Source organism: Polistes fuscatus, unplaced genomic scaffold (genome assembly GCF_010416935.1).
Source record: "Polistes fuscatus isolate 324 unplaced genomic scaffold, CU_Pfus_HIC Scaffold3, whole genome shotgun sequence".
In the NCBI taxonomy this organism is placed as follows: domain Eukaryota; kingdom Metazoa; phylum Arthropoda; class Insecta; order Hymenoptera; family Vespidae; genus Polistes; species Polistes fuscatus.
In genome coordinates, this window is record NW_025113107.1 from 2,631,903 (window position 1) to 2,648,924 (window position 17,022).

At 31.1% G+C, this 17,022-nt stretch overlaps 1 protein-coding gene across 1 annotated transcript in view; it reads right to left on the bottom strand.

Annotated features, from left to right (window-relative positions):
- The window catches only part of LOC122519676 (acetylcholinesterase-like), a 174,581-nt gene that overhangs the window by 8,187 nt on the left and 149,372 nt on the right, over window positions 1-17,022 (bottom strand). The window contains exon 4 of the mRNA XM_043639297.1: window positions 1,594-1,757. Coding sequence (XP_043495232.1) covers window positions 1,594-1,757 — 164 coding nt within the window. The remainder of the gene's footprint in view (window positions 1-1,593; window positions 1,758-17,022) is intronic.

Here is a 17,022-nt window from a genome sequence, read left to right on the forward strand (position 1 = left end):
ACAAATTGGGAAAGAGAAAAAGATGAAATCGAAATGATAAGAAAAATAAAAAGAGAACGATATTATTTGGATGGTTGAATCTCTTATGGGATCGTAAGATAGGTCATAACAAACTAACATCCCAATAAATTCTTGCTATATTCCTAGCTTCGCTCTTTTCACTATTCGACCTGGGATGTTTCATTGCTATTCTACTTTTGGCTCGATTGTAAAAGATTTATGTATGTATAGAGTGTTTCAAAATATGAGCATAACTTCATGGATGGTTTCAGTACATTGAAATAAAATAAAAAATATTCAGATGCCCGATATGATCGAATTGTAGCCATTTTTGTCTTCCAATAACAATTTTTTTGTGTTACTTTACTGAACTTTTTTGTGTTAAGAAAAATTAGAATATTTATAAATATATTTTAATATAATTTCCATATATACTTCTTTAGATCTACTTCTTCCTTATACATTTTACTTTATATCTCGTTTTATACTTTCAACCTTGTTCCTTATCTTAAACCATACTTTACACCATATACATATCTTAGTACCATACTCTTCAAGCTCAACAGATCTTATTACCATACTTCAAGCAAGCTATTAGTTCCTTTGTTGCCTATACATATACATTATCCCCTCTATCATCCTTTTGTTCTTTCCTTGCTTTCGGTTCGCGAATATTCGAGAGGATTCGGTACGACCCACATCAGGAGATAATCTCAGTCGCCGCAATTTGACAAGATAGCACATTCTTACGCAATACAGAAGTTATATTTAGTTCCGACCTTCTTTTTTTCCTAATACGTATTATTTAGTTTCGACTTTCTTTTTCCCTTATACGTATTATTCTAAAATAAAATCTAACAATCTCAACATTTTGTTTCTTATTTTATCGTACCGAAACTATCCTTTAAGTTACGTCAATTTATTTTGAAGCACCCTGCGTGTCTACTCCTTTAATTTTTCTTCCAAATTTTTTTTATTCCACATATATATATCTACTACTATTTCCATATACTTGTTTTATATAAAATTTATTAAAAAAGTATACCAATTCGAATGAAATTTATTTACCAATTTATATTTCGGACAATAGAAATTCCTTTAATCAATTGAGTTGCGCGATAAACCTCGAAGTTTCGATTAATTCGTAGTGCACGAGTTAGTCCTGACCTGCGAATTGTTGGAATACCCTTTCTTCATCTATATTTGGTCACGTTGTTTGTTAGGAAATTAAATACGGGCTTGGGAGAATTTAAGTTCATGTTGTTGAACAACAAGCACAATCATCTGTTTGTTTTCTACATTTTTTTTCTCTTAGAAAATTTTAGTTTTATTTTTCAATTCAAATATAAAACGAAGAACTTTTTAGAAATTTATTTATGTTTATTTCAATATTTTTAATCTTTTATGGATTATAATTTTATAATCTCGTTAAAAGATCAAACGGAAAATTTGAATCGTCGGATGGGAGAAAAAATGTAATGAAATCGTTTGCCATATTTTTTTTAAAGTACCTTTTTTTTTATTTTCCTAAAGGGAAATAAGATTCTTAACTCCAACGATAAATAGATGTAGAAATTTAAAAAGTCCACTTACCCGTCAGTTGCGAATTGGGAGAAAACCTTGATCATTCTAACGGAAAGGTCCCTCTCGTTTTCGCTATACTTCAAGGACATATTCAAAGGATTTCCAAATACGTATTCGATCTCATCCCCGTGCATCACGCCCATCCATTCGCCCCAGAGATTGGTACTTGTCCTCTGTAAACACAATTTTTCATCCGCTTTATCAAATAGCCATTTGCTCAATTACATTACGAATGGAATCACAATTAAGAAAAGAGAAAATCACACCTTTTGGGATAAAGAGAAAATTATTCGACATTTAAAATTAATTTATATAGAAAAACGGTCGTGATCATGCACGACTGAGACTATTCGAATTTAGATTATTCCAATAGTTTTCTAAAATGTCACGATATCTTCGAAGACATTTAACAAATTAGGCGAATGCCAATAAAACTTTGGATTCTTATCAAGCGTATACACATTGAATCATTTTTTATTTAATTCAACAAAATTTCACTCAGAATTCAATCTATATATAATAAATTTTTTAATATTTTAATATTTTATTTTAATAGTTAATATATATTAGATATTTATAAAATATTTATAAATATTATAAATTAGTAAATTATATTTATAAATTTATAAAATAATATATTAATTAATTTATAAATATAAATAATATTATATATATTTCACACACGTAATTAATATTTAATTTTTTATAATATTATAATTAAAAATTTTTAATATTAAATTAAGAACAATTTAATATTGTTCATACTAATCATAGAATTTTGTTCAAATCAAAAGAATTACATTTCTCGATAGTACCTAGACCTAATCTTATTTTCTTCAGTAAATCATTTTATTTACATACACATATACATGCATACATATGCATGTGCCCATTTGTAAGACGATTCACAGAGCCGAATACGTTTCAGATGTGGGCCATGTGGTTCTTTGTTCAACATTAGAAGAAATATATCTCGTATGTCATGGAAAAATTGTTGAATATTCTCATCCATATAGGACAAGAAAAAAAAAGGAAAAAAGAGTTGTGGAAAGATAATAATTCATTGCATGTAAATTCTCTACGATTCTAACGTCGAATTCTTCTTTTACGATGCAAAGTTTCGAAAGAATTTAACGAAGATATCTGCCATTGTTTGAAAGCCATTGTCTTCATGTAAATTCAACGTTAGATCTTTCTTCGGAAAACGTTTTCTTTTGATAAAAACTCAACAACCACGAATCATTTTTTCTTTTCTGTATACGATTTTTCACTTGGTGAGAGAAACAAATGTTTTTCTAGAACGACTATTAAATGTCTTTTTTCTATATTTTTTTTTTTAGGAAGAGAGAGAAAGAATATTTTATTTTTTAAAATGATTTGCAAGAATCTCATTAATGCTGTCATCATTATTTTTTATTTTAACGACAACCCGTTTGTTCAGAGAGAGCTATAATTATAATTATAGTTATTTAATAATATTTTAAATCTATAAATTATCCTTACTAAATATAAATATTATAAAGTTATTAAATAACATAATTAAGAACAAAATACTTTGAAGCTAATAATTAATATTCAATGATAACGATAATAATTTATTATCCAATTATTACTAATTTTTAATTATATTACTATCCGAAAAGTAATAAATATATTCAATAAGATATGCAAATAAATAAATTATCGTGTTAACAATATCATCCAGATAACATTTGATTTAATAAAACGAAAATTCGTAATAGAAACTACATAAATGATATGACACAGATAAAATCGTATTGATTCGATCGACCTTGGCAAAAGGTTAAAATTAATATTGATTCGTAAACGTTAGAATTATAAGACGAAAAGTTGATGTGTAAGGAGGGGGAAGGTGGGTTTGTGTGTGTGTGGGTAAGCTCCCGCGATTATAGAATCATCAAGTTACATCGAGGTATCGCAATTCGTTACACCCTCGATCGTAACGACAACGACGATCGAAAATTATTTCATTATTCAATCGGTCGACCCTCGATCTTCCACGATCATAATCTCTCGTTGAGCCCAATCGTGCGTAATAAATTTAATAGCTTTCTTCCATAAATCCCACGTCTAGAGAGAACTCTCTCTCTCTCTCTCTCTCTCTCTCTCTCTCTCTCTCTCTCTCTTACTCATTCTGTAGCAATGACGATGCTCATAGCAAAGTAATTTCCAATCTCCGGTTATGCGATTGTAAAGTAGAACGAGACGATAAACGAGTAAACTCTTTGCTGAAATTTTTGACGAACTGTGAAAGGTAAAATGCTTGCTTGTCTCTTCATTGAAGAAAATCCATCAATTGCAAAATAAGAGAGAGAAAGAGAGGTGAAGAGTGATCAAGAAAAGTTTATCGTTTCAAAAAGCGTATCTCAACCCTTTCTGTTTCATTCTTTGTCTCTATCTCTCTCTTTCTCTCTCTCTCTCTCTTTTTTCTTTCCCTTTTTTCCCTCTCTGTTTTTTTCGATTTTCTTTTTCTTTTTTTTTCTATTTTTCCCTGGCATTCCTGTCTTCTTTTTTTATATTCCGTCTTTCTTCGCTCTTTTCTCTCTACTCTGTTTCCTCTCTCTCTCTCTCTCTCTCTCTTTCTCTCTCTTTCTCTTTTACCGTCTCACTTTACGTCCCACTAGATTGACGTTTAATTTAAGAAACTCGAGTTTCTCGTAAGACGAACACATAAGACCTTCTTGCAAGTTCCTTTTATTTGTCACTCCTTGTACTACGTGCACACATGCACTCTCTATTTTCTCATTACCTTTCTTTAACCTTTTATATTATAATCTTATTTATTTATCGTTCCTGTCTTAAAATATTCTACAGATCGATATTTAATTTTCATCTTTTAGTCGGTATCTTTTCATTCTTTTTTATCATTTCATCTTTCGTGTCGAATTTTATTTTTCTTTTACTATATATATCACAGCGAGTATCGTAAAAAGACAGGAAGAAAAATTACAACGAAGTCAATTGAAAAACATGTATAAGTTGATGCACATTGTGTGCATCGTGCATATTCTACAACAAAGTGAGAATAAATTCGTACATGGTTTATCGCGTAACCATCGATCATTGATCCACGTCTACCTTCATTTATCTCTTTCCATACAAATGATCAAACACGTGCAATCACGTGCAATATATGAGAGAAACCAATTGACTACTTGTCATCATTCTCGTTTTCTTTTCATACTTGATAAAATATTTTCATTTTTATTATATTCGTAGTACCGTTTAAAGTCGAGTGATAAAAAAAAGAGAAGGAGAAAGAAAGAGAGCAATTGCAACGATACGCAATTGTACTTTTTTATCTTTCTTTATACCCTCCCACATATACACACAGAGATACTTGTGTACCACCAGTAAAATTCCCTCGTGTAAATTATCTCAGAGGATGAAAATATTTTTCGTGCTACGTTCGAGGTCCATTTTCTACGAATGTTCTTGCGAGATATACAGTCAGTTAGAAAATTATACTCTACAATTTTTAAAAGAAAAAACAGTTATTTTTTTCTTTTTATACTATAATTCATACAACACATACTCACTTTTACAGATATTTTTATATTCAAAAATATGATTTAAATGAATGTTACGAGTATTTTAAAGTTGTTTGAATATTTTTCTTGTTGTTTTTCTTTAATTCCGATTTTTTTTTAAATTAGGAGAAGAAGATGATTAATTTTATTATTTATTGGAGTGGAAGATTGTAACATTTAAAATATTCAGAAGTAATAAGTCATCGGATAAATAAGATTAACATTAGCTTAACAGGAGAATTAATTAGGAGCGATTTAAAAGCTAATAAGCAAGTGGAAAGTAATTTAGTTGAATTTATGTGGTATACAAAATGTAATTATTAGAGAGAAAGAGAGAGAGTGTGTGTGTATAGCTATTTTATATGCTTATCAATTTATACACGTACATTTAAAAGCATTTAGATGATAATGATCATTTTTATTATACGACCTTACACGATAATTAAATAGAAAATAATTGAAAAATATGCAAGCTGTTTGAGAATAATTATTTTTACTTTTTTAAGAACATTTTACACAAAAAGGTATTTAAAAAATACTTTAAAGTATATAAAATACTTTAAACTTTATTTATATACTTTATTTTTTGAGTTTTTTAAAAATATTAAAAAAACTTTAAAGTAAAATCTAAACTATAGATAATTCATTCAAATTTCAACTCCAAATTCATTTCATTTAAAATTCAATTCATTCAAATTTATTTCATTTGAATTTTTCAATGAATGATAATTGATTTTACGTCAAAAAATTAATTACAATTACATCAAAACATCCTGTAAAAAAAATGAAGAATAGAAAATAGAGTTAGAAAATAGAAAAGAAAACTTTGTAGAAAAATTTTCTTTCGAAATTTTCGATGAACTTAAGAGTCGTAGGATAAAAAAATAGATGGTTGTATGGGGGCAGTAGTTGGTACTGTTACCCACTACTGAGTGAAGAGGGGGTGGGGTAAAAAGAAAGAGAAAGAAAAAAAAAAGGTAGACGCGCTAACTCTCTTTACGAACCCAGCAAAAGTAACATTATCCATTTAGCCAAACTCTCGTCTCGGTTGAAAAAGTAAGTAACGTTGACGGTTCTTTCGTGCAAAACGGTATGGTTACACTTGCCTTCAGTTTTACATCGACGAGTATTCTACCAAACCTCATTTATTTTCTTTTTATCTTCTACTTCTTCTTCTTTTTCTTCTTTCTTTCTTTCTTTTTTTCTTTCTTTTCTTTCTCTTTTCTTTCTTTCTCTCAATGGAAAACGATTTAATGACGCGAAGACGAGAAGTTCGAAAAGTTTTGAGCGTTAAATTACTTATGCGGCCAACCGCGACGAACAGATAATTAGTTTTCACGCACTTTTCTTCCAAACTTTTTTTCTATCCTTCTTTTTTTTCGAAGAGAAAAAGAAAAAGAAAGAATATATAAGAGAATTTTTATTTTTTTTTCCTATTTAATCCTACCGCTGTCATATTTATAATTAAAATTTGTCAGACATTTAATGTAATTACGAATAACCGGAGCTAAATTTTTTCGTTCTTTTCTTAATTTTTATAAAAGAGATATTGCATAGCGTTATTTATGAAATGTTTGCCGATTTTTAAATACGACAAGGTAGAATATTCCAATTTTTTATAAATCTCTTTTTTCAATATTTTGTAAAAGTCGTTACGCCTATTTCTCGAAACTCGTGATTTCTTTTAAAGGATATTGTGTCTGTGTGTGTGTGTATATATATATATATTATATATATCTAGTAGGTAAAAGGCTAGTAAGATTAGTAACTCTGCGATAGGGGTAATCAAACTTTTTGAGACGTAGTAGTTTTCCCACGAACCGGAAAACTCATAGCTTTGGTAAAAGGAAAGCAGTTGTAACTATTCTTCTCCTAGTGAAATTCCAACCAGACTTTTGTCCAAGATCGTACATCAACGAAACGAAAAAGAGAGAGAAAAGAAGAAAAGACATATCGTTCTTTCCCAAAGTTACCTTTCCACCATTGTTATAACCCTAGAAAGTCCTACTACCTACTATTACTCGAAAAACGTTCATTACTATCTTATACTTTTAACCATAAATTTTGATTCTTTTCCTTTCAAACACGAAATCTCTTTCAAGTTCGTCCGACTTTTCTCTGTCATACCTTATAGATTTTACTGTCACGTTAGATAAAGAAATTCAATTAGTTGATTGTTTAGTTTTTAATGCGTTGATAAATCATTTTGACAAATAGAAAAATTATCCGAAAAATTATTAAATTATTTATAATAAATATTTATTATTATTATTAAATATCTTCAAATATACAGTGGGGAACAAAAGTATTCGTATAGTAAGTATGCGAAAAAAAAGATCTGTATTTTCTACATTATTAATTGTAATACTATATATATGTTTGCATGTTACGCACTAACATTAGTAGTAAGTAATATAAATAAACAAAAGTTGATTATAATATTTTGTAATTTACAAGATTTGAATATTCGTCGTATGGAGAAATTTCAATGAGACATAAATATTCGTACATTATTAGTAATTAATATATTTATATTCATTAATTACATTTGTAATTGTTAGTATTTCGTAAGATTTCTCTTTTTTGCGAATAACTGGATGGATTGAAAAGTTTTTAACCTAATACGGGAACAATATTTAGTTTCGATCAAATTGTTTTTCTTTTATTACAAAAATATATTCAAAAATTGTTTGGAACTATAAAAACTGATATACCATCAAAACCATATATTTTTCGCAAACACGAAAAAAGATATGTCACGTATCAGTTTTGTAGATTTTTTTTTTAAAGCATGATATCAAAGAGTTCAAATTCAATGTCAATCGTTAGAAATATTCTTTGTAAACGCATGAGAAACCGGATGGCATGACAAACTGTTAAATAGGAAATCAAATGAAACATTCATGCTTTTGTTTTTTTTTTGTATTATTTTATTTTATTTTATTTTATTTTTCGAGGATGTATCATTTTATAACGTCCAGATCAGGAACCCGTCCAGAAGTCATGTCCACATTTTCTGGAATATCTTGCACACATAAATTATACATGGATAGATAGAGGATAACGGCTGAAAGTAGATTGACGATTTCCAAATTTGCTCTGGGCACTTTATTATTTAAATGGGTTTCTATGTTGAAGGTTGCACGTTGTGTTGTACCAGTCATAGCTCGTAGGCTATGGGGAATGCCATTATCGAGCATGCAAAATACCCTTAGGCAAGTAGCTGGCACACGATTGTGGCTTGCCAAAGACATTAATCCGCTACTCAATGGATTACATTAATAAAATTTAAACACGTAGCAAAGTGCAACTTTACTTCCATCGTTGGTCATCTGATCCCTGCTGCTTTTACCTTTTACATTTTATAACGTTAACACTACGTTACGTTTATAACATCTTATATTTGCAATATTAAAATATTATAATCATTTATTGTACCGGGACAAATTATTTTGTTAATTATACGAAATTATTTTCATTAAAATAATGTAAAAATGTCTTTCGATCTAAGTGATATGGTTTTTTTTAGGGAATGATCGATGAATGATCCTATTGTTTGAATAATTTCTATCTTATTAAAATGGAACGATAATGTCCTTGAATCTTAATGGCCTAAGTCGTAAATGCGTCTTGTCCCACGTGAGTAGAGCTAAGCTCGAGATAAACGATGCGAATAACGAAAGGGCAGGAAATTGAGTTCACGTGGCATTCGCCTAATGGATTTCATTCTATCAACTATCGTCGAACGTTCGCCCAATGGTAGTATAATAACGGATAGTAGCTAGCAAACCTAACTGTGTATCAAATTGCCAGACTACGTCACGCAAATTCATCGGCGACCTTTTAACGAAAATTATTTCTATTTTATTAATTAACATTAAATGAAAAAGAAACATTGATTTTAACCCCCTTTTTTTGGCCCCATAATTTACGAATTATGTTTTAAGCGTTTCTAACGTCATTTTTTCAATTGAAATTTATTATCTCTTAAGGATATTAAAACTAAAAAAAAATATATACATTTTTAAATAGGATACCGTGTCTCATAATTTACAAATTATAAAAATAATATTATATAAATATTTTTAATGTAATTTTTTAAATCAAATTAATTGAGTTTCTACCATCTTTCAATCCTACAATTTTATATTTTTTACGATGCAAATATTCGCACGTTAATATAACGAAGAAATTGAGTTGAAGAGTTTGTAGGTAAGTTTAAAGTTAATCGATAATTTTTCTTTGATCCCTTATAACTTAGGAAATGGTATTAAAAATGTTTGAAAAATATCGATTGATGTATTGCAATAAGACTACTGCAAAAGTTTGATAACTATAAAATAATGAAGCAGACTTATCTCAAAACTCTTTCTCTCTCTCTCTCTCTCTCTTTTTGTTCATTTATACAGTAAAAATGTTAATTTTCAAGGATCGATTCGAGGTTGGACTTGAATGTATTCTCGTTTATAAAAAATGAGACACCCCTTTATCAAGTTTTTCGATTTTCTTCTCTTCTTTTCTTCGAAAGTCAAATTAAGTTCGACTTTAAAACGAAAGAAAAAGAGAGAAGGATTTTTCTTTCTCTTTCTCTCTCTCTCTCTCTTTCGCTTTTACTTCTTCAACGCCCATCAATCGGCTCTCTTTAATTATTCTTATCCCTTAGGTATAGCTGTGGCTCCATTTATCTCGAATTATTATTCGGCCCTGAACGAAAGACGAACTGGTTCCTTGGAGCTATCTCGCCTCAGGATCATAATTGAATATCCCTACGAAAGGATTCTGATTGCTTTTCCAACTTTCTTGTTAGAAAGAGCCGTGAAGGCTCTTTTCCCAAGCCTTTCCGTAATTCTCGAATAGTTCCAACATTCTTCTTGGACGTTTTGATTAGTTACGAATTTACTGCTGCTTCTACTTCGTGTATGTGTATGTGTGTGTGCTATCGTCATCGAAGAAATCAGATAAAAAAGAAATGAAAATCCGCTCCGATCGATGGAAAAAAAAAAGAAAAAAATCGTCGCGTAAGATAAACTTTTATTTATTCCAAAGAAAATCGATAGAAACTCAATCAAAATTCTATCCAATCGAAAAAACGTATTTTTTCGCGTTTGCAAGAAATATTTGCTTTTGAAATTAATCGAATCGTAAAAATATTTCTTTTTTTTTATATTGCAGAGAAAGAAAAAAGAACAAAAATGCTGCGAAATCGATGCTACGTTTTAAATATTTGTCGTATTTCATATTTATTCGTAAACGTATGTAATATTTGTCGAAAATGAATATTGTACATTTGTAAAGTGTTAATTGAGAAGGGTCAAGGGGTTGGAATTTAAGTACGATATGTATGTAAATGAAATAGAGAAAATTCGTGGTGTAAATATAATTATATTATAAAGTTCGTCAGTGGCATGAGGGTAGGTGGAAAACGATGTGTGGTGGTTAGTTGGTTGTTCGTTTCGTTGTGAGAGTTTGATAATCAATTATACGCGTAGAAGTACAGTTAATAAAGGTATATGTAACCAGTTTATCACCGGGGATTCTCTTGTAAAAGCATTTCCTAGTTAGTCGCGTACGAAATAGTCTAAAGCGAGCGGTGATTTCGATGCTAATTCGCGACTCGTTAATACCAATGCGAACCAGCCCCGCCGTCTCGTGCTCGCATTTACGAAGAGCCGCTTTTGTCTCTCGTCGTTTCTAATAATTATCTAACAGCTATGCCAGACGTGCACTCGCACGTCGACGTCATTATTATCTCGTTCCTTTGAATTACTTTCCAACCCTGAAAACTTACATTCGAGCACGAAATGCTCGAAACATGTTTCGACCATGTCCGTTCCCGGGTTAAACTAGAAAATTTCACGTTTAACTAAAACTCTTCAAATATATTTTATATACGTGGTTTAAAAGAAAAAAGAAAAAAAAAGGAAGAAAGGGAGAAAAAAATTAAATTAATATGAAATAGAATTAACAAATTAAAAAAGATTTGTCAAATTTTAATAATGGAGGAAAGTTGTTTCGAAATTTCATTTAATTTAATTGCAAAAAAGAATTTGTAGTATTTAAGTAAATCATATATTATATTTAATACATCTTTTTTATGTATAAAAAATTATTTACTATTTAAATCCAATAATACAAAATTAAAATAAAAATAATTTTATTAAATTAAATTTATTTCTCTCTCTCAAATATATAAATCATTAAGTGAAAAATGGAAATATATTTTAAAAACTCAAGAAATAATCAAACATCCATATAATTTAACTAGACTTTGGATATATAAAAGTTACTTTTCTCTAAAGGAGTAACCTATAGGTAAGTCTCGTAGGTTTTGACCGAATAAAGAGGCATCAAAGTTTTCGTCTTACGTGAGTTGGTCAAGGAGACATCAAAGTGATGTTAAATCTAACAGGATCCAGATCTAATGCAATTTATTCCCATATATATGTACATGTATATGTAAGATTTATTAGTATTTAATTTTATATATATATATATAAAATTTTTATTTTATTTTAAAATTTAATATTGTTTATTAATTTTTATTAAAAGGTTTAATAAGGTATAATGAAATGGGATAAAATCGTAAGTATCTATAATCGTCTAAATTACTGATTAATACTCGTCGTGTTTTATGTTATTTAAAACGTTTTATTTTAGATAACATCGTACTTAGCTCTTTGTTATTCGTTATCTGTCGTCGTATTCTTTCATACAAAACACATTCATAATTTCCAAAGACAATACCATACCAATAGGCCAATGAAAAAGGGCCAAACTTCTATTTTTCTAGTTATAGTCTCGCAAATTTGATCTAAGGGTAAAACGCTGAATCGAATGGTGCTAATTTTATTGCAATCTGATTCCGACGTCTTGAGAAAAAGGGTAAAAAAAGGGAGAAAAAATGGCTTTATCTTAGAATCTAGGCATTTAATCGAAAAAAGTTTCAAACAAAAGTTGTAGAGAATTGAAAATACATAAAAAATGTTCTAAGGTTTATCTTCGTATCTACAAAAATAAGCGAGAAATATTGGAAAAAAATAATAGAGGGGGGAAGCAAGTCCCACCTCTCGGTCGGTTTTTACACGCGAGCGAGCTAGTATGCGTGCGAGCGTCCGTGTGTACTAATCCACAAACGAAGGATTTTCGACAATCTTTGGGCCTCTCGGTCTTGAATGAAAGTGCGAGTGAGAGAAGAAACCAATATTTCTCTCTTTCTATTTTTTCATTCGGTAGCGAGAATTTTTCGTCTTGGCCATCGAGTGTCGTGCGTTCTGTATATCTATATATGTAAGATTTACGTATAGAGAGAGATATATTTATAATGGTAACAGTAAAGTAGTATTTATTAATAAACACTAATAAGGTATAATGTTTGTAAGTAATAAAATAGTAAATATCTACAATCTAAAACCAATGACCTAACGCTACGATATATTAACAATAAGTGTAACTCTCTAAGTCCAAAAACAACCGCAAGGAACACCCGAATCCGACTCGTCGTCGCCTATCGTAATCCTTCGCCGTTCCCCGTTGTCTTCCGTACTCACCGTTACACTTATCACTCGTCAATTATTACCGAACTCACAGAAAAACGCCCAGAACGCAAACGCCAGTCCTTTCCGTCGCCTACTTATACCCTACATCCCCTCCATCGTCTTCCGTTGTTTCTCGTCATTCCCCTGGAAACTTCCTGATCATTCCAAACCACGCACAAAGGCTTTTCCGGTATTCCATATTATCGAGAACGTACGGGAGACTTCGATGTAGCTTCACAAAGGCGACAAGTCCAGACGGTGTAACCTTATACCTAAAAACTAATGTTCTTATCTACTATATTCTTATCTAACGCTCTTTCTTTATCCTCGACCGGATGCATTCTTTCATTTCTTTCAATCACTCTTCTCACACTCATTCAATTACACATTCATATCTATACTTCTTAACGATTGAAAACCCCACATATATATCGGCGTAAAGCGCGGCGTTTTTAAATCAAATCTTGATGCTTATGGCACGCCGTTTCTTTATTTATTGTTAAAAATAGTGAACCTTGAATAAAAGGAAAACAATAATTCATTTTAACAAAAACTATTATTATTTAGTCGAGAGTAAAAATAATGAATTAATTTTGTGTCTCGACACATAAAATTAATTAGTATAATTAATTGATATTAATTTTTTGTCTCACAAAAATTTATTTGTATATTTTTGTAGAATATAATGAAGGCTAAGTTAATCGCGAACGGTGTAAATAGCAATAAATTTTGGTATTTCTGAAATTATAATGAAATTAAATGGTTTTATTTTTCTAAGTGTACGAGATGATTTTTTTTTTTAAATGAAAATTATGTTTCACTCAAGGATGGGTCGAACATTTAACGGAAATAAGATGAGACAGAGTTTTTATGAAACAAAAAATCTATTTATTTTTTTATTTCTTTATCTACGACAGTGATGCTTCGTCGTACTGATCATTTATATAAGATCAATGTTTCACAGCCTTGCTGCTGCAAGATGAAGATATCTTCTCCGAAATATTCTATCAATTTTCGATACAAAACATTTCTTGTAAAACATCTGCTGCCCTTAAGATACAGTAATTCATTCGCTGTGAATGTTTCTTTTTGCGAATCTTTTATTTACTCCGCAATGAGTTGAAAATCAGAGTCTATTCGTTCTTTTCTTGAAGTACGATTCGACGTGTTGGTTGGGATTATCGAAAAACGCTGGTAACATTTTTTGTGATATCGTGCGCCCACAGCAACTATAGAATCGACATCTTTCAATCGATTTTGCACAGCGATGCTCATGTCATCGTCTCGCTGTTCAGCTATATGGAGAATCCTTTCCTTCATATAGTCGTTCTGTATCACGGAGACTGGCTTATGCAATTTATCCAAGGACTGTGCGCATATTAAGCACAAGCCACGGAAATTGAAATCATTTTCCGTGGCCGCCGATTCAGAAAGCCTCGCTGACGTACTAGGTGTTTCAGCAGAAGATGTCGATGAAGCTTTCACTTTTGCTGATCTTGCGGCCGCACTTTTGACTGTTGCCCTTGAGTACCATTTGCGGCACGAGTCATGCACGAGAACAGGAGTGTGACTGCTCCAAACTTTCCATTTTCCATCGCCAAGTTCTTTGCTTTTCGCAATTAATGTCCTCAGGCCCTTTTCTCCAATGGTGACGACTCGCAATGTAACACACTCCAGTGCTTCATCGCATATGTTGCATACCTTGTCCGCATCCATGAACAGTTCACTAGTTAACAATTTATTTTATTATTTAAGTCTTGACAACTATGATGCAATTATTTGAATACTTGATGTGGACTGTATAAATGTTCGAAAAACAATATTTTAATGTTTAATGTATACTGTTCGAATGTTAAAAAAAAACAAACTGTGCTTAGTGTAGACTATATGAGAAAGGTGTTGTTATGGATGTAAAGCACGCGACTTCTCAAACAATGTCGTATGAGTATAAACAAACGCAGGTAAGGAGAGGGAAAAGCGGTTGATTTTTCAAAGATAAAGAAAAGAGACGTTAGGGCATTACGGGTAAATAGAGAGAAAAAGGAAGTTCGAAAAGTGTAATTCGAAAAGTTCGTTGAAAATAAAGAATGTACTGCTACACATAGAGTATTTGTATTCCCTGCCCTGTATCCTTTTTATAACAGTATTATTATTAACAGTACTATTATAATTGTATATGAAAAAAATATGTGAATATTAAACTTACCTCAATATATATTCTTCAAAAAAACACGTTCGAAGTGTGTAGAAACAGCATACAAAACTTACACTTTTACTTACTTCTACTTAGACTTTTGCAAACCGAGAACGAGAAACGAATGTTCTGCTTCAAAGCGTTCCACCGTTCAATACAGAATGAAAACTCGAAACAGTTGAAATTTGAACAATCATCGGCGACTGACATGCAACTGTTTTTTCAATAATATATATAAGTAACGCGTGTAGCTCCGAGGATTCTGATTACGAGAAATTTTACCCCTCTTTTCTTTTCATGGGCATACGTCATGCATGCATTTTCTTTCTCTGTTCCTTACATCATACAGTGCTAGTTCTCTAGAACTCATGTAGATTCCACTTATCTCAGACGCACATATTCTTTCGCAGCGGGAACGCTTTCTTTCTTTCGATACTACTTGATATAGCCCAGTGAAATTTGGCCAGAAGGCCTTAATTTTATCCATACTGATGCAAACTTGATATAAGGGTAATTTGACGACGCTGAATCGAATGGTGCTATTTTTTTTGCAATTTGACTTCAGCGTCTTAAAAAAAAGGTAAAAAATATCCTTATCTTAGAATCTAGGCATTTAATCGAAAAAAGTTCAAACAAAAGTTGTAGAGAATTGAAAAATACATAAAAAATGTTGTAAGGTTTATCTTCGTATCTGCAAAAATAAGCGAGAAATATTGGAAAAAAGATGGTGAAAATAATTGTAAGAGTGGGGAAGCAAGTTCCGCCTCTCAGCGGCTTTTACATGCGAGGGGGCTAGTTGCGTGCGAGCGTCCATGTGTACTAAATAATAAACGAAGGATCTTCGGCAATCTTCAGGACTCTCGGTCTTGAATGCAAGTGCGACTGAAAGAAGAAACCGATATTTCTCCCTTTCTAATTGCTTAGGCGATAGCGAGTATTTTTTTTCCTGGCCATTTTCCACAACTTTTGTTTGAAACTTTTTTCGATTAAATGCCTAGATTCTAAGATATAGCCATATTTTACCCTTTTTTACCCTTTTTCTCGAGAACCCACTATTAGATTTTAATAAAATTAGCACTATTCGATTCAGCGTCGTCAACTTACCCTTAGATCAAATATGCAGGCGTTCAGCTAAAAAAATCGATGTTTGACCCTCGTTGAGACACCCTATGGTGTCACCTTACAAAACAAAACACATGCGTCCCGTATGAAGAAACGATTTCTTTCATTCTACAATAAATTCTTACACACTCACACTTATATCACGACCAATAAAGAATAGCATTTCCTTAGCAGTACTAATAAGGAAATCGTCTATCGATATTTCTAGAAATATCGATGCACACACTTCTAATCCAATCACTCTTTGTTATTTACGTCTTAAGTTTCTTTTCGTTCATACGATGCAGAAAACACTGCCTCTCTGTTCACTTCTCGAATTTTTTCTCAACCTCACATGTATATAAATAAGTACATATAGGATGAGTACTTATCCATAGAACATTTAGGTATGCAAAAGTTGGGTGAACGTAATGGCAGTTTGGTGCGTTGGCATAGAAAGGCTCATTCTTTTTAATTAAGAGGCACTCCTGGAAACAGCTGTTGTCCATATTGGAACAAGTGCAACCCCCTAGCAATTCCCTAGCCCGAGAGAATGTCAATGGGATGATACTAGAAACAATTTATGTGAACTAACGAGAATCCAATTGTCCTGAAACATTTTATTTATAATATACGTATACACATTTAACTAACACTGTCAACATTGATATCAATTATAAATAACTAGTCGTGTCAAGGTTGGGAAGTGAATTTTTTCTGAAAAGGTATATTCGTAAAAAAAAATTATCAATCAATAGTATATTTCGGGTGGAACACTTCAATTGGAGCAACAAACAAATCATTAGTATAAAGTTGTATCGTTAGAAGAAAAGAGATACACGCGTAATGGCAAATAATTATTTCCTAAGATAATCACTGTTTCGTTAAAGAGAATTATTTATTTTTAACCAATATTCAGATTTTTCCTATTGCAATTTCATACATTCGCCACTCCACAAAACCGAACAGTTGCCACGAGTATTTTTAATTTTTTTTTTTTTTAATGAAATTGGTCAGCCAATCGAAAGTGATTTTGTGTGAATTAAAAAACGATAAA